The sequence below is a fragment of the Medicago sativa genome, chromosome 5 (assembly GCF_051527215.1).
Source record: "Medicago sativa cultivar Bolivia chromosome 5, Bolivia_mono, whole genome shotgun sequence".
Lineage (NCBI taxonomy): Eukaryota > Viridiplantae > Streptophyta > Magnoliopsida > Fabales > Fabaceae > Medicago > Medicago sativa.
Genome location: NC_140753.1, coordinates 19,569,426 through 19,592,408, shown reverse-complemented (window position 1 = coordinate 19,592,408; position 22,983 = coordinate 19,569,426). Strand labels below are relative to the sequence as shown.

General features: G+C 31.7%; 1 protein-coding gene across 2 annotated transcripts; it reads left to right on the top strand.

Annotated features, from left to right (window-relative positions):
* Positions 1 to 185: 185 nt before the first annotated feature.
* On the top strand, positions 186 to 7,248 carry LOC146920826 (MADS-box transcription factor 23-like). Of its 2 annotated transcripts, none has more exons than XM_085714274.1 (8): positions 186 to 319; positions 413 to 625; positions 5,204 to 5,279; positions 5,981 to 6,042; positions 6,135 to 6,234; positions 6,320 to 6,361; positions 6,454 to 6,495; positions 6,785 to 7,248. In XM_085714274.1, exons 2-8 carry the CDS (start codon positions 444 to 446, stop codon positions 6,956 to 6,958), a joined length of 678 nt encoding a protein of 225 aa, XP_085570400.1. In that variant the 5' UTR covers positions 186 to 319; positions 413 to 443; the 3' UTR covers positions 6,959 to 7,248. The 2 variants fall into 2 exon arrangements, with proteins under 2 accessions (XP_085570400.1, XP_085570399.1); XM_085714273.1 differs by having other exon boundaries at positions 6,454 to 6,537.
* The last annotated feature ends 15,735 nt before the right edge of the window (positions 7,249 to 22,983 follow it).

Below are 22,983 nucleotides of genomic sequence, written 5' to 3'. Positions count from 1 at the left end.
TAACGGCTGACGGCGCCATAGAAATGCTCAAAACAAATACGCAGTATTATTATATTCTTATACTTATAGTTCTCCTTGAATAATGAAATACTTCACTGTAGAAAGTACATTTACATTCACAACTCACGAGTCGCAGCAGTGATCTAAAATATTTTTTAATTCAACATAGATATTCTAATCTAACCAAGCACCTTCTTCCCTTTCACCCAATACCTTTCTGCTTATAAAACTTTCTCTTGCATCTTACAACACACAAAATGGAAACTCTTCTTCTTGCACCATCAATCACTCTCACTCATCTTTAATCAATATTAACCAAGTAAGATTCTTAAGCTTGTGTTTTATTTTTATTTTTTTCTATTTATACATAAAGTCAAAGAAATTATCTAACTGTTTAATTAACAAACCCTAGCTAAGGGCATAAATTAAGGTGAAAATTAAGAATGGGAAGAGGGAAGATTGTGATTCGAAGGATCGACAACTGTACAAGCAGGCAAGTCACTTTCTCAAAGAGGAGAAAGGGATTGATCAAGAAAGCAAAAGAGTTAGCAATCCTATGTGATGCACAAGTTGGACTTGTTATATTCTCCAGCACTGGAAAGCTTTATGAATATGCAAATACCAGGTTTGATATACATATATATCATGATTAATTTCTTTTTTGATATACAAATTTAATTATGAATGATGGATATTTTTGTGTTTATATATATTTTATATCCTGATAGAACTACTATATATTAAAGGTCAAGATATATGAATATATCAAGGTCATATGCAAAATTTGTTATTGATGTATTTGGTCAGAGATTTGATCCTTGACTGGTGTGTATAGAAAACATATATTGGAAGATGTATACCCATAAATGGATATCATGCTTACACTTTTATTAATAAAAAAATTGCCTATAAAAAATTGTCTAATAATGATGAACACCTAATTTAAAATTTGTTGCTACTTGACTAATTAATTGATGTATTTTAGGTTTTATTTTATTTAACATATCACTTGATTGAAGATCACTACATTGCAACAAATATGAATGACTTAAAGTTCAAAAACACCATAACAGGTCATGTGCTTGACAATACTATCTAACATATTCAGATACAGATCTTTGAACCTTGATGTATGTTTAGTTATCAGCTTATAATCACTATTGAAGATGGTAAGTAGGGTGTCTCAGTGTTGAAAACTCCAGAGTATTGAGTTAGATTCCTAATGATTTAAAAAATCAGCTTAATTATAATCACTTTTCTAGGTTTAGTACTACTCGTATGCTATCCATTTTATCTAATAAATTTATGCCGTAAAAACAAAGGTGAAATTACACTTATCGTCTTTTAACTAAATTTCATATAATAATTTTGTTCTTTTATCTTTTTTTTTCATGTCATTTTGTCCTTTTGGTCAATTTATATATAAATTTCCAAACACCAAATTTACAATTCATATGAAAACATGAGCGAATGATCGTATATTTGAGCACTAAGAGTTCATATCAAAATAAAACCAAAATTTGAATCTTAACAATTCATATGCAAATTGATCAAGAGGACAAAAATGACTTAAAAATAAGATAAATGACGAAATTGTTATTTGAGATTAAGTTATGAGACGACGAAAGTAATTTTGTAAAAATAAAATAAAATTACAATCACTTTACTCAATTTTCTAACAATGAATCAGGATTATGCTCCAGATCTTGTTAAGATATACTAATTGGTAGTATAACATCTTTGGAAACAGAATAAAAAATGTCATACTATTTGGATGCATTATGTATAGTGAAACCTTATAAATGGATGCATTATGTATCTGAGTTCTGAACCTAATTTTCCTGTACTGTGTAGAGGGGAGATCCATTAGCATTGAATATTTGGTCAACAGACATGAGTTACTATTGAATATTGATATTCTTGGTTGTAAACTAAAATCCACCAAATAAATGAACAAAATATTGATTGAAACTTCTTAACATGCAAATGGTTCATTCAACAAATGATTGGCATATATCAAGGAAATATTCGGAAGGGGGAGAAAACTATGATGGAACTTTTCTACCCATAAATAGAAAATGACATGACAACTTAAATCCCCACCATTAGCGCCAATGGAGTTGCAGTCCTCTTAGATGATGTTGTTTGGATTTGAATAATACACCTACTATAAAATTAAAAAGAATTACTCACCAAAATTATAGATAAAAAATTAAAGTCTGCTCTAATTTTTTTTTTTTTTTTGTCTCTTAACCCTCTGGTCCTAAAGAAAAGGATTTTGATAATCCAAAATTCAGCAGAGAGACAAATAAAATTTGGTTAAAGATTATTTTAATCAGTATTGGAATTTCACTCTTATTATGATAAAATTAGAGATAAAGTTCATATTTTTCTTTCTCAATTTTTATCACTACCATTTTTAGATATTGAATTAGAATTATATATAGATACCCATTTTTTTATATTGAATGCCTATCAACTTAGTTTTACCAATTTAAGGTGGTTTCCAAAAATTAGGTATGCATGATTCCGATCTTTGCATATAAAGCTTAAGCTATTGCTTAATAATCTAAACTACTTTAGTTGATATTAAGCCTTTTTAGTCAATGTCAAGTATCCAAGATGTGGAACTGTTAGGCAGTAGACACTAGCTAGTCGCTTGAACATGCATGTCCCATCCCAAAAGCAAAATTTAAGTCCGTATTTAATTAGGATTATTATTATCATTGGCAAATGCACGCATAGATAAGTTTGCCTCCACTAGTTCTGATATAGACAAACCATATAATGTAATTAAAGCTATAGCAACTAGTTATAATTAAATAGAAATAGCCTTTGTTCTTTTAACAGCAAAATAAGAACTTTATATATTTACAATGGAAATATGTACAAATAGTATAGACTCATACACGTAGATAAAGTACAAGTTATATTCGACCCTAAAGAGAAGCAAAAAGGCAACAAAATAGAGAGCAACTCGAGCAACCCCCCAAGCTATGATAAATTATACATTACCTTATAATACAATCTATATGATTATTAAACATACATAGAATAAGCAAGCTCTCACCTTTCTTGCCAAAAACTATTTTCAAGACTTTTTTTTTATTGCGTCTACAACTTCATCCACCTTAGGTGTGTTTGAAGAGAAACCACCTTAGGTCCCCGACCTCCAATTTGACCAAGTATTGTATGACGTACCATCATTGTCCTTTGAGCCCCCCTCTTGTGCAGGACTTGACAACAGAAGCTTTCAAGCAATATAAACAATTGGTGTACGGCTTTTGATGCGAGTAACGGACGGTTGGTGTTTGGAACTTGTTTTTGTGGTCATCCATGATGAAGTTTGTGGCTTTGTCTCAATTTTTGGTTTCTGAAGTTGTGTGGGGGTTTGGTGTTGACTTTGGTGGTTAGTTTTTATTGATTTTGGTGGTAGCAATTAGTGGGGTGATGTTTTTATTGGTGTTTTGATGTGCGAGGTGTAAGGCTTTCTTTTGGTGTTCCGTATATATACGACGTCTTTTGTTATGTTGTTTAAGTCTTACCAGTCTCTAAAACATTACTCTTTAAAAAAATATGAAAGATTTTTCAATTTCTCCTATATTTCTCACCCCTAATATGTGTTCCCTTCCCCTCCAAACTCTCAATCAAAACCTAGCAAAAAGGTGAACCTCTTACTCCCTTACATCCAGACACCACATAAACAATTCCCCCGCCCCTCCCCTTTTCCACCAAATACTCCCCACTCTTGAACAAGTTTGCTTATGTTGGAAGTCAAGATATGCACTAACTAAATTAATCTCATCAAAAAAAAAAATTATAAAGGCAAGAAAAAACAATAAAAGAGCAGGAGAGGGCTTGCCCTAAACCCATTTACACAAGATAGAAACCTAAGACAAGGTTCCTGAGCTATCACAAAGCAACAAATTCACCAAACAAATTATTACATTCATTCACCTAAACCTCTAAGATTCTAAAACATGAACTTTTTCTTTTTGGAGATACCCTTTTTAGAACGGGTGATTATGCCTCCTGAATTTGTATCAGCAGGAGTGACAAGATCACTTTGCTTCTTTTTTTTCCTGCAGTTTCATGTTAACCTTTGTTGGAGTTTCCACATGTTTGTTGGGATTGTATTCCTGCACAGTTAAAGTGTTTGCGTCAGGATCATCCTCTGCTAAGTCACCCCAATGTTCCTTAAGGATTTGTACACTCCTCTTACTAGCCTCTGTGGGTACACTCCTCTTACAAGCCTCATCAAATTTAACAAAGTTTTTTCTTCTCAAACAAAAAAACTCTTATCCCTTTAAGCTTCTAGCTCCACTCACCCATTTTTCGAATGTAGATCTCTTCCTACTCGGATATTGCCAACAACCTAAGGAAAACTTGCTTAAGAGAGTAGACATCAATACATCTATCATGTCAAAATTGAATTCTCCCTTCATCTTCCATTTTTTCACACGCCAAGCTCGTAAATTGATCCCCTTTAACCCTTCACATACGGTCTAAACAACACAAATTGTTCCATCACAAAGGAAGTTGATGACTCTGGAGAAGCCAAAGTGCTAACACCATACTTGGTTGACAAGACGTTTATCCATTGAGACTACCTTTATTAATAACTGCCACCTCCATTTGGTTGAAATATATTGTCTACACATGTCCCCTAATGAATAAAGTATCAGCTCGCACGCTCCCAGAAAGCGTGCGAGTGAGGACAAAACACGCTGAAAAGACTTGCGTTGATTTGTGGGGTCAGTCGGCAATCCTAAAAGTAGTCTGGGATGTTACATTGGGAGCCCTTCTGGAGGGCACCTAAGGCTCTCTAGAGGGCATTTGTTCCCTTAGGAATAGATTGACGATTCAATTATATTATTAAGTTTGTGTAAAATGACCAAAATGGTTTATGAGAAAGTACTTCTTGTGCAAAAATACTTTTTTAAGAGGCTAGACGTGTTATCGTCATGCCTTATATTGATAAGGCTTTTAATTTTTATATTCTTTTAGAATGGCAAATGTTATTAATCAATTGTTAGAATAATTTCTCTCCTTTATCCGAGTTTAAACTCAGGAACTTCAACTCCTTTATCTCTTGGCTCAAACCAGTAGAGTCATCCAACCTCCATATTAAGCATTTCATGATCAATGATATTGATAATTTTGGGAACAAATTAAAAATATGAGTATTCTTTCTTGTGGTCAGCATGAAATCAGTGATTGAGAGATATAACATTTGCAAGGAGGACCAACAAGGGACAAATCCAGAATCTGAAGTCAAGGTATGGTTTGTTAATCAATCTTTAGTCATAGCAAAGTGTATTTGATGTCTATCACCATTTTTTTGTTTATTCATGAATTTATTGAATGGTGCAATCATGCTTGTAGTTGTGCATAACAGAACTGCATATAGTTTTGTTCTAATATGTAAAAATCAATACTAATCTTCTCCCCAAAATGGGCACATAATTTACAAAAGACTGATGTAACTAGATATCTTTGGCCCATCTTTCAATTGTCAAAACTTCCAAGAGTAGCATGATTGTACTCATGTCACATAATTTATGAAGTCCCCATGCATTAAATATATCAATTGAATCCTAATTAAGCACTGCCTAAACACTAGAAATTAAGGAAGAAACAAGACATAATAGTTTATGAAGCACGGACACAGACACGGACACCAGACACGATATAGACACCGACACGCCAATACGGATAATAATTTGAGGAAATGACATAATTCAGTGTAATCATAGGTGTTGTGTCGGTGTTGGACTCCGACGCGTATCCGACACTGAGACACGCCTAATCTGAAGGGTGTCCGTGCTTCATAGCATAATAACTTGATACAATAATTGTCATCACAAAATTACTGTGATTCATATTTCATATCTGATAGTAGGTCCAGTTGAATATCATCCAATCACATTTTGTTTCCTTTTCATTAACCATTGACATTATTTTACTTGATAACTGATAGTTTTGGCAAAGGGAGGCAGAAATTTTAAGGCAGCAACTACAAAGTCTACAAGAAAACCATAGGTACAACCTTCAACTAATTCATTCAGCATTTTTTTCAATATTTCTATTCATTAAGCTCCATGTATAAGAGCACTAACATTTTGAGTTCATAGGCAATTGATGGGAGAACAGCTTTATGGTTTGAGTATCAGAAACCTACAAGACCTAGAGAGTCAACTGGAACTTAGCCTCCAAGGAGTTCGCATGAAAAAGGTTAAGTATAAATCCACTTACTTGATCAAGATAATTATGAACAATGCTAAAACCAGAAATTAACAAGTTGAATCAAATTCTGCAGGAGAAAATTCTGACAGATGAAATCCAAGAGCTGAACCGAAAGGTAACTCTTAGCAGCAGTGACCTTCACTAATATTTCTCTCGAAAATTTCGCAAAACTCACTGAACTTTGTGTTTTAATTTCTTTAACTACAGGGAAACATAATCCATCAGGAAAATGTGGAGCTCTATAAGAAGGTAAACCTCCTTCAACAAGAAAACACACAACTACACAAAAAGGTATCGCGCATCTTACTTAATTTGCACGGCATCCCCAAAATCACAAGAGACTCGCACCACATCAGTGTTGTGAGTCGCGAGTTACATAAAATAGCAGTTGGTTCAAATTTCATACTTACTAAAGCGTGTATCGCGAAACAGTAGTGGTTATTTAAAATTCCGCTGTGATGTAGCACTGCTATTTGACAACATTGCATCACATTCACTTAAGCTTAGGACATTAAGTGTGACAATTGAAATGTCGTAGGTGTATGGCACGGTTGATAATGACGCAACTGCAACAAGCAAAAACGCATTTGTTCAATTTCCATACGGTGTTCATGGAGGAGGAGAATATCCACAAACATTATTTCAACTTCAGTTATGCCAGCCTGAGCAAGAATACTGTGAGACCTCAGGCAGTGCAAGTGCAACAAAATGAAAGTGTCAAGATTCAAAGTCTTTATGAGATTTTATTAATATATTTGGAAAAGAATGATACAGTTATCATTTCTAAGTTATGTAATATTATGATATGCAACATAATAATCACATCTAGTGAAGTGAAAATAGTTTCTTGTTGATTAATGCAATTCACTCCATCTCAGAGAATCCACACTTTCTGAAATTGGATGAGTTTGATTATGATAGAAGTTGTAAATTCTATGTAAAATTACATGAGTTTAATTTTGATATGTCACTGTAAAACTTATTTACACTATCTAGCAATTACAACTAATCCTATATGTAATTTATGAAGAAGAAAAACTAATGATCCAAGGATAATAATTGACTCACAACTTAAAATTATATGGAAATTTTTTAACAGTATACAATCTCATCTTAAATGCATTTATTTTGTTTTAAACAGACTAGAATTAAAAATCACACACGCCAATTGGCCGAGAAGTGAAGTGTTGCTAGTTGAAACCACATATTGACATATCAAATATACATGCAGCCTTTGGAAAATGTTGTTCCTCGCAATAAATTGCATCCTGAAAGCATCACGAGATAAATTGTTATGTACAGTAAGTAATTATTTTACTAATAACACCACCCCCCATATATGGTTAGTGGGGTGCTTTTTAACAGCTTTTCTCAGTTCGGGACAAAATCGTTGGATATTTCCTTGCTATATATAGCATTGGCAGCAGCCTTTTATCATCCGCGTTGTACTTACACGGCACACTTTTTTTTAAAGTGTGTCTCGGTACACTTGGTACGTGTTTTTTTTTGTGGTGGCCGAGGTTTGAACCTCAAACTTTGCATATATTATGCATTGTCCATATCAACTGAGTTAGGCTCGCGAGGACACACTTGATACGTGTTAACGGTGTTGATCATTCGCCTATGAAAATTAAATTACTAAACATAAAGGAAAAATTAACACTTAACAGACATGATTAAGAAGTAGAAGTGGAATTGTGTACCGGATAACAGATTATAAGAAAAGGAAAGAAATGGATGTTAACTATTTTTTGCTATGGTTCTTTTAGAGTTTAATTTTTTTTTTTTTTTCTAGTAGCCTAGTGGCTAGAGCTCACACAATTAAATGTGGAGAAGTGGAGTGTCCGGGGTTCGAACCCGGGCCCATGCATAAATTATGCAATGTCCCTACCAACTGAGTTAAGCTCACGAGGACTTTTAGAGTTTAATTATTATATACGGTCAACAAATCACAACCAATAATTTTTGTGACTTTAATAGTCCGATAGTCATTGTAATTTAAATCACATTTTTTAATAATTTTTTTTGAGGAAGAAAAAAAAATTATTAAAAAAAAATCACATTTTTTAATAATATGATAGTTATGCTTGATTTTTTTTTTCTAGTACAAATGCCGTCCTATTATTTAATATGTTTAAAATTAAAATTCTGACTTGGTTTCTAGTATAGAATTTCCAAATTGATAAGTTATATGTAAATTTTATTTTAAATTTTTAATGGGGTCGATGATTCTCATCGATTTTAGATTGATGTATGTCTCCCTTGATTTAAATTTTTCTGTAAAGTATTATATAAATATTGCATGCGTTGATTAATAATGTGATAATATGTTAACTTGAAAAATGTAATTCTTAATGAAGATGTCATTCGAAAAATAAAATACCAATTAAGATAAAATTTTGTAAAATAACTCTAATATTTAGGGATGTATGATATCACCAAAAGTAAAATATAAGTACAAAAGAAAAGAAAAGGACATGATTGTTGTTACATTCTTCTTACTTACTTTTTTCACATTTTTATCTTAATGTAAAACGAACAAGATTCCTCAAACTGAACTTCCATATAAATTTATTCCTGTCATCATATGATTCGTGAAAGAATAATAGGTCTTGTTTTAGAAGAAAGGATGAAATGCAATTAAAGAAGGTTGGTGCATATCTCATAAGCACGTGAACTTAAATATTGTTGTTAGTTTGAAAATCTCGTTAGTTACAAGTGCTCTTTGAACTTTGAGGTTTTCATGATTTAAACAACTCTCCAATTCTATTTCTAAGTCACTTATAGGAAAAAGTGTGGCACGTAAAATGTGTCTATCTATACGTTCCAAAAGGAAAAAAGGATAAAAAGGAACCACCAGAATATTCTTTGTGTACATGTAAATTAAGAATATGTCCCACAACTAGCTACCCCTGCCCAAAATGATAAATAAACTAATAAGGTAATATGATATATACAAAGTTGCATAATGAATAAAATGTATTAAAAATACTTGAATTTCATAGGGCATCTATATCAAAATTGAGTGAGTTCAACAAGTACAACAATATTGCAACATTTTCTGTAAAAAAAAATAAAAATAAATGAACAATATTGCAACATTGAGAAATGCTCTTATAATTTTCACGATTTCAATTCAGTCCAATGTGCAGTGACTTTCATAAGTCATAAATTAATCAATACATCATATTTACATAAGTGACTCCTGAGGTCCCTACTGTATAATCCATAACAATGTTCTGGAGTATCACTTTCACCTCCTTTACCCCAGAAAATTAAGAAGTGGGATTTCACTTACTAGGAAAAATGCAAATTAATATCTTGAAACATACTGGCATGGGGTTACCACTAACCATCAATCATATTTGGACTAGACCCAATAATTGTGTCACGCAGTTAATGATTTTGGCCGTCTGATCTAAAACCGGTGTTGAAAATGATTTGTTGATGATTTAGTGAAGGTGTAATGTACGCTGACCGATCTCAAATCATTGGTTGAGATTGACTGATGCGTGTGTTGCATTGAGAGCCGAACCGAAGCAACGCTGCATCACTATACACATAACAAAAACAGAACAGCAACCATCAACATATTGTAAAATACTAAGTTATGACAATATGATTGCAAATTTTTATATAATTAAACATATCAGGGTCATGCTAAGTTGCTAACTACACAAGTTCTCAAATATTTATACTATATTTGATTCCTTAATCAGTGTTCCAGGGACACTGGTTGGCGTTTCTCATAAAAAAAAACTACATGTCTTCAATATTCAATTACAACATATATTTGTACCATTTAATTAAGTTAATTTTTTTTGAAAGAAAAATATTTAAGTTACTATCTGGCTAACAAAATAAACAATATAATTAATGTCCATAACTACATATTATACTTCAAAATATATTCAAGTGCATATAGAATCAAGTAATGTAAAACAAGAATTGAGTAACTCAAGTGATACGAGCTCGGTTGAAGGATGAAAGATCGAGTATAAAACTCTAGTGAAGAACAAAATACTGACATAACGACTAATATACTAACATTTGTATCTATAAAAATATTAATGATGTAAATCGCACCTAACATCTTGGCACACATGGGAAAGGCGTCTAGGTTCATCATCAAGATGACAACCTTCATCAAAATTCTGTGAGTAGCTAATAGGATCATATTGAAAAGAAATTTGCTTGTGGCTACACAAGATCTTCCTCTGCCTCAAGAACTTTCTAAGTAGGTTCCTCCATCTCCACTTTCTCTTTATAGGACTATAATGGATTTTAGAGTATTGGAACTCATTTGGGACAGGGAAACAAGGTGGAGACATCATACAATTGGAGATGTAAGAGGGTCTAATTTGCACTTTTTTGATTGTGAGATCTTGTTCCATTTGAATAATAGAGTTTGAGATGTTAAACACTAGGTGGTTTTTTTGTTTTTGAGGTGGGAAGTATATGCTTTCTCTATCTTGTCAATTATTTTGTTTGGCAATGTGGTGGGTGAGGATCTAAGTGCTTGTTACCAATTGTACATTGTACCATACTGTAAAAGGGTAACTCTTGTTAGAAGTTTATGTAACTATACTTCTTTTGAGAGCCTCTTAAAATGTTTATCTTCTAGGTACTAACAATAAGAGTGGTAATTTTCAATGTAAATATTTTAGCAACTACAAAATGTCGGTTAACTAAATTACAAAAATTTAGAAAGTAAGTAGTAGTAATAAAATTGTTGACAATTTATATTGCTTTTCTCTAAGTATACCTTTGAAGAGAAAAAAATTATTTATACTTCCATCATAACAGTTACTGCAGTAGAAAAATATGTAGCACTATTAAATATATATTGGTAAAATCTCCGTAATTTAACTCGAGTTTGAACTCCGGACAACTCCGGGTTTATTCATCTTAACAATAAAGTTGAGATTCAAACTTTGTACACTCTACTTATTCATATCTTCCAAAAAAATGTAAATTTTTAGTCATTAAACTAATTGACAAAAAAAATATATATTGATAAAAAAAATGATCAATATAGTTAAAAATTAGAATGATGTCCTATAAAAAGAACAAAAAAAAAATGTATCATTTTTTTTTTGACAAGAAAAAATGTATCATGACAGAAGCTGTATAGAAAGGGTAATATAACTAATTGATAACTAAATAAACAAAAATGATTGGAAAAAAACCCACAATTTTCCTTTGCCTTCCCCTTCTCTCTCTTATAGTCGTCACCAAAACCCTAGTTTCTTCACTTTCATCTACCAAAGAGGGGTGATTTAGGGTCAATTTTTGACCCAAAATCACCCCTCTAACTCGTTTTTTCTATTTCCCTTTTATTGAAATAAGTGATTTTCACATCTATTTCGTTTTTTCTTTCGTGATTTTGTCGTCTTTGTGCGACGTTGTTTTGTTCGTCGTCTTTGTACGACGTTGTTTGTTTTCTTGTTTCGTTCAGGTATTTGTTCGGTTCAGATTGTTAGATCAGCTTCGATCCAGTGCAGATCAAATCAATGACTTTGGAGTCATCAATGTTGCAGATCCGGAGACATGAGTATTCCGGTGACTTAAGTATAGTCATATATGTAGGCTTTAGTACTTTGCCGATTTATGCTATTAACATGGATGTTGTGAGTTTGTTCACAGAATCATCCTTTTCGTTTTTAGCGAATTTTCATTGTATCGATGTACTCTATCAATTTGAATGAATGAATGTCATTTATTTTTGTCAAAAAAAAAATGATTGGAAAAAGAAAACAAAAACAAAAATGAGTGAGATATTCCATAACTAAATGTCTCATTAATTATTATTGTTTTGACTAAAAATGTCTCATTATTTGTCTCATTAATTATAATTGTTTTGACTAAAAATGTCTCATTATTTCTAACAAAACAAACATGTATATGTTTAATTAGAGTTTTTGGGGTAAGAGATAAATATTACAGAAACTAACGGCTAAAGAGAGTACAACAAAGGGCTATACAATCAAAAAAAAAAAAAAAATTGGTACAAACTATACAATCAAATTTACATAATGCTTACAACAAAAAGGACAAAACATTCAAGCAAAGTGGCAGCTAAAATCGCGGGGCTCTCATGTTCACAGATTCTATATTTCCTTACATGTATTTTTGATAATCAATATCAACCGTCGTTCAATAAAAATAAAAAAAAAAATCAATATCCACTAAGTGTATGATTGGTATTACGGTGTATATTTTACATAAACTATAAAGTGTAACTTTAGAAAAATCACGATTTATAGTTGTGATTATGACACATTTACCATGATACCAAACATAGACTAACTTTTATTGATGAATATGGGGATTCATCGGATGAGTCTTTTCATCCCAACCAAATTTTACCCATACTCAATAATCGGATATTCATCTTCTTGACCACATATTCTCCTAAGGCTTTGTTTTGCGGGTTTGTAGGGGAAGGGAATGAAAGGCTTGAAAGAAAAGAAAAAAAAGAAGGAGTAAGTGGAAGAAATAAAGGACATTGAAAGGAGGGGATTTGGGGGGCTTATTTTACTTCAAAATATAAAACCCTCCTCATTTGGAGGAACTAAAAAATTGTATTGGATGAGGGTTTTGGGGAGTTTGAGAGGGTTTATATGAATTCTTCATATTTAATATATGTTGTTATAACATTCTTAAAATTAAAAATATATTAATCATAAGGATTAGTTTATCACTCTCTAAAAAAATACTCTTTCAAAAAATGTGAACGATTTCTCAATTTTTCCCTATATTTCTCTCCCCCAAAGCCTTTCATTCCCCTTCCCTCCAAAAACTCCCAAACAAAGCCTAAGTGTATACACATAGGTAAATTAAATGTAAATACTTAATAATATAACATCATGAGCTTTTTTTAAATTAGAGAAGGAGAAAATCATTGTTGATTATACGAATGGTTATTTTATGGGTCTTGCGAACCGATGTCCTCGAGACACTGATTAAAAAACTATAAGTATAGAAAAAAAGACATAATTTGCATTGAAAAGAATAATTTATCAATTTTAAAAAAATAGAATACACAATTTCCAATAAAATATTTCCTTTTATAATTTCTTAATTAGTGTTTTGAGGACAACGGTTAGCATTTTCTTTATTTTATAATTGTGACCAAGGATAATTAAATCATATAAAGTTATAAGATTAAAGTCTTACTTCCTAGCTAACATGTCATGATAACATCACATTCATTTTTTTAACAAGTCAAAATAAAATATATTAATCAAACGAAAGGCTCTACCACAAAGGAGTGCACGGGTAGAACAAAAGAGTTCACAAAAGCAAATACAAAATAATATTGCATCACAGCAACAAGAAATATAAAGCTATAAAACAATATCTAAACTCATAAAGGGATTCAGTCATCAATGATGAAGATCAAAAGCTCGATCATAGTTTTTTGCTTTTAACCATCAATAAAATAAAGGAAATGGTAAAAAAAAGTCTTTGGGACATTGATCAAGATGATAAAAACAGAAATATTATATTGAAAAATGGTGAAAAATGATGAATTTAACTTTTTAAAAGTTAACATATTATTGAACCCAATACAACCATACTACTATTGAAGAAGCGGCAATTAGTTTAAATTTTTGCTTTTATAATATTTTATATAAACAAACTTCCACAAAGGTAATTTATAGATATAATTACTAATATTTTTTTCAAGAGAAAGGGGTGTACATTGGTCATCCAAGTTCGACAAATAAGTAAAATCTATCAAAAAAAATCATTGAAATTCAATTATAATTAAATGACTATATACAATACTTGTAGTATTTTTAATTGGTGTGAGTACTCTTTTGCTTTTTGTTGATACTCAATATCGGATAAGTATGAAATTGTACAAATCATAAATACAACTCTCAAACTGCAGACAAAGGGTAAAATAAACTCCATAGAAAGTTATAGTAATGTATTTCCAAATAAATAGGTAGGTAGTAGAAGTTGATAAAACACAGCGAATGTTTGGAAGACTCATTATGAAGAAGTTGTTCATCAATCCAGAAGCTAAAATAATTTATAGAAATAAATTATGGCAAAGCTCATAAAAAGTGTACACTCCTTCTTAAATTATAGGTCATTTTAGTGTCTTCGCGAGCTAAGTTCAGTTAGTGTGAACAATGCATAATATATATGCAAGGTCCAAGGTTCAAATCCTGACCACCACAAAAAAATAAATGTCATTTTAGTAAAATTTGTTCGATTTAACTTATATGTCATTTCATAATATCAATCAGTTATCAATGTTTATTTTTCTGTTATGTTATTTACTATTTATTACGTCATTTTTTTCCAATTCTTTTAATTTATGTTTTTTAGATACTTTTAAAAAATAACTCGTAATTAGTTTTTTCTATACAACATTAACTTCATTTCTTAATTTATACATCCCTTACACTAGTATGAATTTCTTTTAACAATTTATATGAAATTGTTAAAGTAACATCTAATTTAAAACCATTCCCTCAACAAAAAAAAAAAATCTAATTTAAAACCATGAGAATAATAAATAGGAGAACCCAGATTCTCGACAACTACTGTTAGACTAGATAAATAACAGTGCATCATAAATCCGACATGGACAGAGTATGTAAACATATCCAATACAACTATCAACGTTTTCCCCTAAAAAAAAACTGTCAACGTTTCAGAAAGGAAAAGAAAAAATCAATAAAATATGCAAAATTGTATGTTTATAATTCTCTCATTTTCTTACTCTTATAATTTATTATTTTCAAGAATAAAGAACAAGTTATACTGTAATTCATATTCTTTCTCATCATGTGTCATATGTCAAGATGAGCTAGCTAATATTTGTGATTCAGCGTTTGGAAAAAGCACGATTGATTTTAAAGATTTAAATTGATTTTGATATTTTTATTTTCTCTCAATCAGAATTGATTTTACATTCCAATTTTTTTTTTTCAGTTGAAGTTATAATATAGTTTTTAAGTCTAAATATAATTTTTACTTGAACTTTATTGTTCAACTATAATCTATGATTTTGATATATAGTTTTTAAGTCTAATTTTTTCTAAGTTGAAGTTATAATCTATGGTTTTTAAGTCTGCATGTAAATTATTTTACATACAATTCACTTGACATGTAAAATCAATTTTTTAAAGTTGATGCATTCAATATCAATTTGTGTTAACCAGGAACCAAACATACATTTATACTTTAAACAAGGGGAGTGTCATTTTCATTAAATAATGAGAATTTCTAATATAAATCACCTTTATAAAACTCACTTGGATTGGTCTAGTGGTGTTAACTTGGGTCTTTGAAGTGTGTTACTCTATAAAGTTTTCAGTTTGATTCTCCACTTGTCAGTTTTGATAGGTTAGTTTAGAGATTATTCATAAGGAAAAAAAAAATCACCTTCATAAATGGTTCATCATGGACTAATACTTAAAAAATGTTTAAAACTTCAACGAAAACATATATCATCTATTGATAATAGATATTAATGGTATGTCTGGTGATGTTAGCTTAAACCTTAAAATCTGCTTATTTTAAGATCTTAGATTCGATTCTTTACCGATTTACCTTCTAAAAAAACTGCTTGTGCAAGTACTAAGAATGGGGCATGATTTTGGTACACAATTATGAAACCTCCACAAGCTGCATTTACCCCTCTCTCTGGATATGTTTGTGTGGGGACTTGGGAATTTGTCGTGTTCCTCTATTTCACAAAGTGGTGAATCAGAAGACAGTGTTATTGGCAAAGAAATTTCAGCCCATTCCTTGTTTTTGGTGTTATCTCTTTCTTTATTTCGTTTCAAGTCGTTGGATTTCTTTCATCTATCGATTCTCATCCAAAAAGAAAAAAAAATATCGCACCAAATGGAATATAGCAAGGTTTACGGCTCATAGTTAAACTAGTGATCAAATTTCATAGGTTTTTCACCTAAAAAAGTTTCATAGGTTTAAAAGAGAGATTTCGATGATTTAAAATTTGACAGTAAGTAAAATTTGATCAATAATTATAAATTGTTTTGACTGTATTTCTTATGATTTCAAATGTAAGTACAAAAGTCAAATAAAATTGATGTATTTGAATTAAATACATCAACTTTGTATGATTTTTTTTCTTCTTATATTTAAGATTAAGGGAAGTGTTATATAGAGCGAGCCAACCCCTCACGAAACACCCCTCACGATGCTATAGCAAATGAAGCAAAGCCATTGGATCTTGGAATTATTACGATACAAGGGCTAGATGGGAATAAAAAACTCTTGCTGTAGTTACACTTTCACTGTCACAATGTTCTTGTGATAAACATGTAGCATTTCCCTAAGATTAAAGAAAGTATATTTATAGAAATTGAACATTATTGTGGTCAATACTTTGAATTTAGATGTTGGCAATGACCAAAGTAGACAAACACGAAGCATGAGACGTATACGGGGCTGAGAATTTAATGTAAAAGCTGACGGATGAACAGGAGTGTGTGCCCACAGGCCACATGCATGCACCTAGTGTAGGGTAAATTCCTTTCCCTTGACCTTGTTTATTTAGTGTGCCCAGATTAGTATATGAAAATTTCATGGTTTCACACTTTTGGGAAAATAAAAGTATATGTAATATAAATAAATTTTAAAGTAATATAATGTTATATTTCATAAATATTTATAGATTTTTTTTTAAGGAATAAATATTTATAGATTTGTAATTCACTTTAAAAAAATACTAGTCAAAGACAGGAAACAATCGAGTAATTCCATCGTAACAAAATAGGCTTAATAGCAGTTTCGGCCCCCTATGTTTTAAAAAGTTGCGATTTTGGCCCACTTACAAAATAAAATACAAAACCGCCCCCTAAATATTGCCCCTTTTGCAGTTTTGGCCCCCCAGGTCAATTTCGACCAAGTCAAAGCTGACGTGGACGCCACGTGTGTATTTTTTATTTTTTAATTATTAAAATAAATATTTTTTTAATTAACAAAATAAATTAAAAAAATAAAAAATACACACGTGGCGTCCACGTGTGCATTGACTTGGTCAAAATTGACCGGAGGACCAAAACTGCAAAAGGGGCAATACTTAGGGGGCGGTTTTGTATTTTACTCCCTCCGTTTCAAAATGAGTGTCGTTTTAGGTGTTTACACACATATTAAGAAATGCAATGATTAAAAGAAAGAGAATGATTATTTTACCAAATTATCCTTATTAACTATTGGTTAGTTTTAAAAGTGATACTTTGGAAGTAGTGTGCTGAGTATTAATTGGAGGGTACAATTGAAAAGAAAAAGTTATTATTGCATTGGAAACTGAAAGCGACATTCATTTTGAAACAATTTTTTTTGGCTAAAGCGACATTCATTTTGAAACGGAGGGAGTATTTTGTTAGGGGCCAAAACTGTTATTAAGCCAACAAAATATAAGAGAAAATAGTAGAATTAGGTTTCAAGACTGATTTTTGTGATTCTTTTGAAATCCTTGTGTAAAGTTACTCTCTTTATTAGTTGAATGGATAAATGTTATCTCCTTTGTAATAGGTCATTATTGAACCGAACTGGATAAACAATGTTGTGTGTTTTTCTTTCTCGTTCTTCTTTTATATTACAGATTATTTTGTTTGTGATTATTGTTGCGTTCCTTTTTGGTTTAGTTTCTATTGATTTTCTCCACACAACAAGTATTGGTGTGACTCTAGAGAAGAATTCACAACAAAACTTGATGTTGATTTAGATGAATCATGGTACCTAGATATAGGTTGTTAAAACCATATAACTAGGCATAATAGTTGGTTGCTTGATTTTGATGATAAAAAATGTAGCGAAATGTGATTTGCTAATGATAGCATAGTAAAGGTTGTTCAAAAGGGAAAAGAAATGGAGATAACACTTATGTGACTAATGTTTTGTAGAAAGGAATGGAACGTGTGAATCAGTTGATCTTTTAGTAGGTAAAATATCTACTGATGTGAAATGGATCTTCAAATTAAAGATGAAACCAGATGGATTCATTTCCAAACACAAGGCAAGGCTAGTGGCAAGAGGTTTTCTTCAAAAGTGGCACACTGATTTTGCTGAAGTCTTTGCACCGGTTGCGAGATTGGAAGCAATTAGACTTGTTATAGTAATTGCAAGCTCTAAGAGTTGGCCAATTCTTCAATGGAATGTAAAATCATCATTTTCGAATGGTCCAATGGAAGCTGAAGTCTATGTAATTCAACCACCTGGTTTTAATTTAAAGAGGAAAATAAAATGTACAAGATTCACAAATCTTTATATGGACTAAAACATACACCTAAGGCATGTGTTAAGAGAATTAACTTAATTCTAATTCAACCAAAGTTTACAGTATGTGTTGTTGAGTTTGAAGTATATGTGAGATGGAGGGATATAGTGAAGATAAAGTGAAGGGATAGAGTAAATTTGGCTACAAGTTTAAGCTCTTGGTAGCACGGATTCCTTGGTGCTTTAAGAAACAAAGTGTGGTTGCCATTTTTAGCTGTGAAGCTGAATATATTGCAGGTGCTAGTGCAACATGTCAAGGTTTGGCTTAGATGAGGAAAGATAGCAAGTTAGCAATTAGCCTTGCAAAACATTCAGTTTCACATGGAAGAAGGAAATACTTAAAAGACAAAATTTCATTTCTTCAAAGAACAAGTTGAGAAAGGTAAGTTGGAGCTGACCTGCTGCAGTATAGATGAGAAAATTGCGAATTTGTTTACCAAACCTCTAAAGTTTGACAAATTAAAAGGCTAAGAGAAATGTTGAGTCTTGTATGCGTGTAAGATTGAATTAAAGGAAAATAATAGAAGTAAGAAAGTTGCTCTTTAAACACGTAACAATTGCGCACATGCACCATCAATTACCCAAAATATCCCTAACGCCAATTTACTATCGTTTTGAAAGTTTTTAAAATCAGATAAACTGATTAAAAAAGTACTAAATGGTAGTTAACTTCCCTTGCGAACAATAGTTAATTGCAGTTCAATAGATGCTTGTGAGCAATTGCTAGGTGTCTGAAGAGCAACCCCCTAGAAGTAATTCAATCTAGTTTTTATATAGGAGTTTTACTTTTCCCACTATATGTCTTTCCTCGTGCGCCCTATTTTTTCCAAAAACATCCCTGGTCCAGATTATAAAATCCGAACAACTTCCGGAAACTAAATTCCGGACAAATTCGTGGATATTGGCACTTCAACCACCCTGATGGATGTTGGTGCCATTTTTGAATAGATGGTTTCGGAATACATAATCCGGAATTTTGTACAAACTCCGGATTATGTAATCTGAAATGTGTAAATCACCCCGTTGAAAGTCAACATATGGGGTGGGAAATGATGTTTCCGGATTACATAATCCGGATTATGTTAAATTGTCCGGATTATGTAATCCGAACTGCACCAGAACACAGGCAGAAGCTATATGTTTTGGTTCAGCCTCTGTTTTGGCGCATTTTGCTTGCTTCCAAACAGACATATCATGTCGGTGACATGTTCTAATAGTAAATCGAACTTATAAGTAACATTAAAATTATCAACACAACATAATTTTCAAACATAACTTTAATCAAACATAACATGCATATTATGGTAATCAAATTAGGGTAATCAAACGACACAAAACAGAAGCAAATTCGTGGATTCTAGGTGTTTCCGGATTTCATTTTCCGAACTGCAACAATCTAGTCCGGAAAACGAAATCCGGATTGCTCCAGACCAGAATTCTAAAAAAAATCGGACAAATTAACCATGCATGTATACAGAAATCGAACTAACCTTCCATGATGTTTGACAAGGGTTGAAATGCGGTCCTTTTAAGCAATAAAACTCCAAATTTGGTGCAGATTTGTGGTTTACGAATTTTGGGATAATGTAGAGAGAGAGAGAGAGAGAGAGAGAGAGAGAGAGAGAGAGAGAGAGAGAGAGAGAGAGACTTGTGAAAGTGAAACTGTAAAACTGTAAAAATGGGGGGGGGGGGGGGGGGGGGAGGGGTGAAGTTCCTTTTATACTTCGCAATTGTCCGAATTTTATAATCCGGAATGCATATATGTATTTCGGATTATATAATCCAAAAGGGCATGTTGGTAATTTGCGTGGGGCGCGTGAGAAGGCCACATGGTGGGAAAAGTAAATCTCTTTATATAGTGTTATGAGTCAGAAGTGTATTTGGGTTGTGTTAGTCCATGAGTTGTGTCGTGTGAACCCATTAACAAGTGGAAAATTGCTTTTTTGACAAAGAACACTTCCAATTGACACAAGTAAAATACTAAAATGCCCCTAGTGGTTGTTAACAACTGCTCTGCAAATCGCCGGTAGTTAACTACCGCTGAAAAATGGCTTTTCTGTTCTCTCCATTCTCTCTCATCCCTCCCATCAGCCTGCAACTTTGAACAGAAAAATTGCGTACATTTCTTCAAGATTCACAAAGAGTTTCAGATTCTGTTATCAAATAATTCATCAAGTTTTCATTTCTTTAATCCCCATTCACAACAAATGTTTTGTTCAGTATCAACAACAACAAGGCTTACAAGTGATTTTTTCAAGATTCATTTCTTAATGAATTTGTAGGAGAAAAAAAAAAGAAGATGAATGGAAGGGAAAAGAAGAAAGGAAGATTTGGATTTATACTGCTTCTGTGTTACTAATGAATGTCGTTAGATTTAGATAAAAATAAAATTCTCTTAATAGATCTAATGATTTTCACAAGTGATGCAGGGGGATCCAATTCTCTTTATATGAGGATACGTTTTTTATTTTCAAATTTTGATGGAATATGGGTATTTTCATCAAATCACATATTTGCTTTGATGAATTGAAGGATAGACAAAAAGAAAAGAACCCAATCTTAAACAAACATGCTTTGAAACACTGTTATGCAGAAATTCAAAGTTGCAGGCTGATGGGGGGATGAGAGAGAATGGAGAGAACATAAAAGCCATTTTTCAGCGGTAGTTAACTACCGCTGAGTGCCAGCGGCAGTTAACTGTCGGCGAGTTGCAGAGCGGTTGTTAACAACCGCTGGGGGCATTTTAGTATTTTACTTGTGTCAATAGGAAACTTTCATTGTCGGAAAAGCAATTCTCTAGCAAGTGTTGTCTCATTTGAGAATTGCTCTTCTCCTATTTGGTTTTGCTCATTACGTGAGTTAACTCACACTGAAAAATATACTTATGTAAGTTAACTCACGTTGAAAATACACTTACGTGTGTTAACTAACTCACACTCAGTTTTTTTACGGGAATAAACAATTTTAAATGGAAGAAGAGCCATTCTCGTCACATTTTGAATCATACAATCAATGCAAATTAAAATCCACTTTTATTATTTCATGACCCTCTGTTATTATTTAGTTAGCTTTGTGAGTGTGTGTGTATTGCATATACAATTAAGTTATTTGACTTTTAATGTTGTCTAGTGTAAATATTGTTTAGAAAAAAGAAAAAAAAAAACTATTGTCTTACAATATTATAGTTCATAAGTCCTAACTCAATTAATGAAATGTCGAAATTATCTAACAATGACTATTGTCATTTTCGTCTATATTAATAGAGAAAAAAAAAAGAGCAATATTACAAGGTATGAGCTAAATTGTTCTTTTATCAGACAAATCTTATAATGAAGTTTAAAAATTCAAAACATCAAACTCTGAAACATCGTCTCTGGTCTGAATATGATTGACTACTATATGAAAAGCTAGTTCAAAATTATTGTGAAATTTATGCTTTGTATACACTATAAGGTGAGTAGCCCTGATGATTCTCTCCTAAAAGAGGCATGTTCAATTTATGATACTTCAACACAAGTAGTGTCAATATATTATAGTAGATTCACCCCTAAAATTTCAACCTTTTGAGCTGAATATGAAATTAATATACGTTATGAATGCATAAACATACAAGAAATTAAATAATTCAATGGATTTTGAGAAATTATAATCCCAAGTCTTTTACTTGATTGAAAATTAGTTCTAACTTAGTGAACTGGGTTTAAGACTAACACACCACAAAAGTGTACTATAGATTACACTAACACTATTATACTTTATACTTTGAACACAAACTAAGCATGAATTAGGTAAAATGTCCTTCCCTAGTGGAAGTGGAAGTGGAAGAAATGATACAAAGCTTTGGTGGCAACATCTGTGTCACAATCATTTTGATTTACCTTATCAACTAATCGCATATGCTCAAAGTTTATTTTGTGGCCATGAAATGGCTGTCGCGGATAGGGCATTTCTGGCCTGCTTTACTTCCCAACATATGTGTATATCGATCTCAAATTTCATTCACAAATAATAAATAACATAAATAAAAAAATATAATTTTTTGCTTACTTAAGTATTGTTTTATCCGTTTTAAATGAGAAAAAATTTCAAGAGTTTGGTCTAGTGATAAAAAAAACAGATTTTGTAATTCGAGCTCTACTAATATCTTTAGATAAATGTAAATATAATTAAATGTAAAAATATTTTGTAAATGTTGATCATTGAAATCTAAACTCTTCCTTGTTTTAGATTATGGCGGAAAAAATTGACTCGCCTCAAATAAAATGTAAATGTAAAAATATTTTTGTAAATTTTAAAATTTTGGATTTGAGTCTTGTTTGTTAATGTCACTCATGAAGACTTGTTATATGAGAATAAAAGAGTTATTAACAAATAAAATTTAGATTAATTAAAGAGTAATTCTTGTAAGAACAAATCATATGATAATTGCAAAGATATTTGATATATTAGAGCACGAGTTTAAAC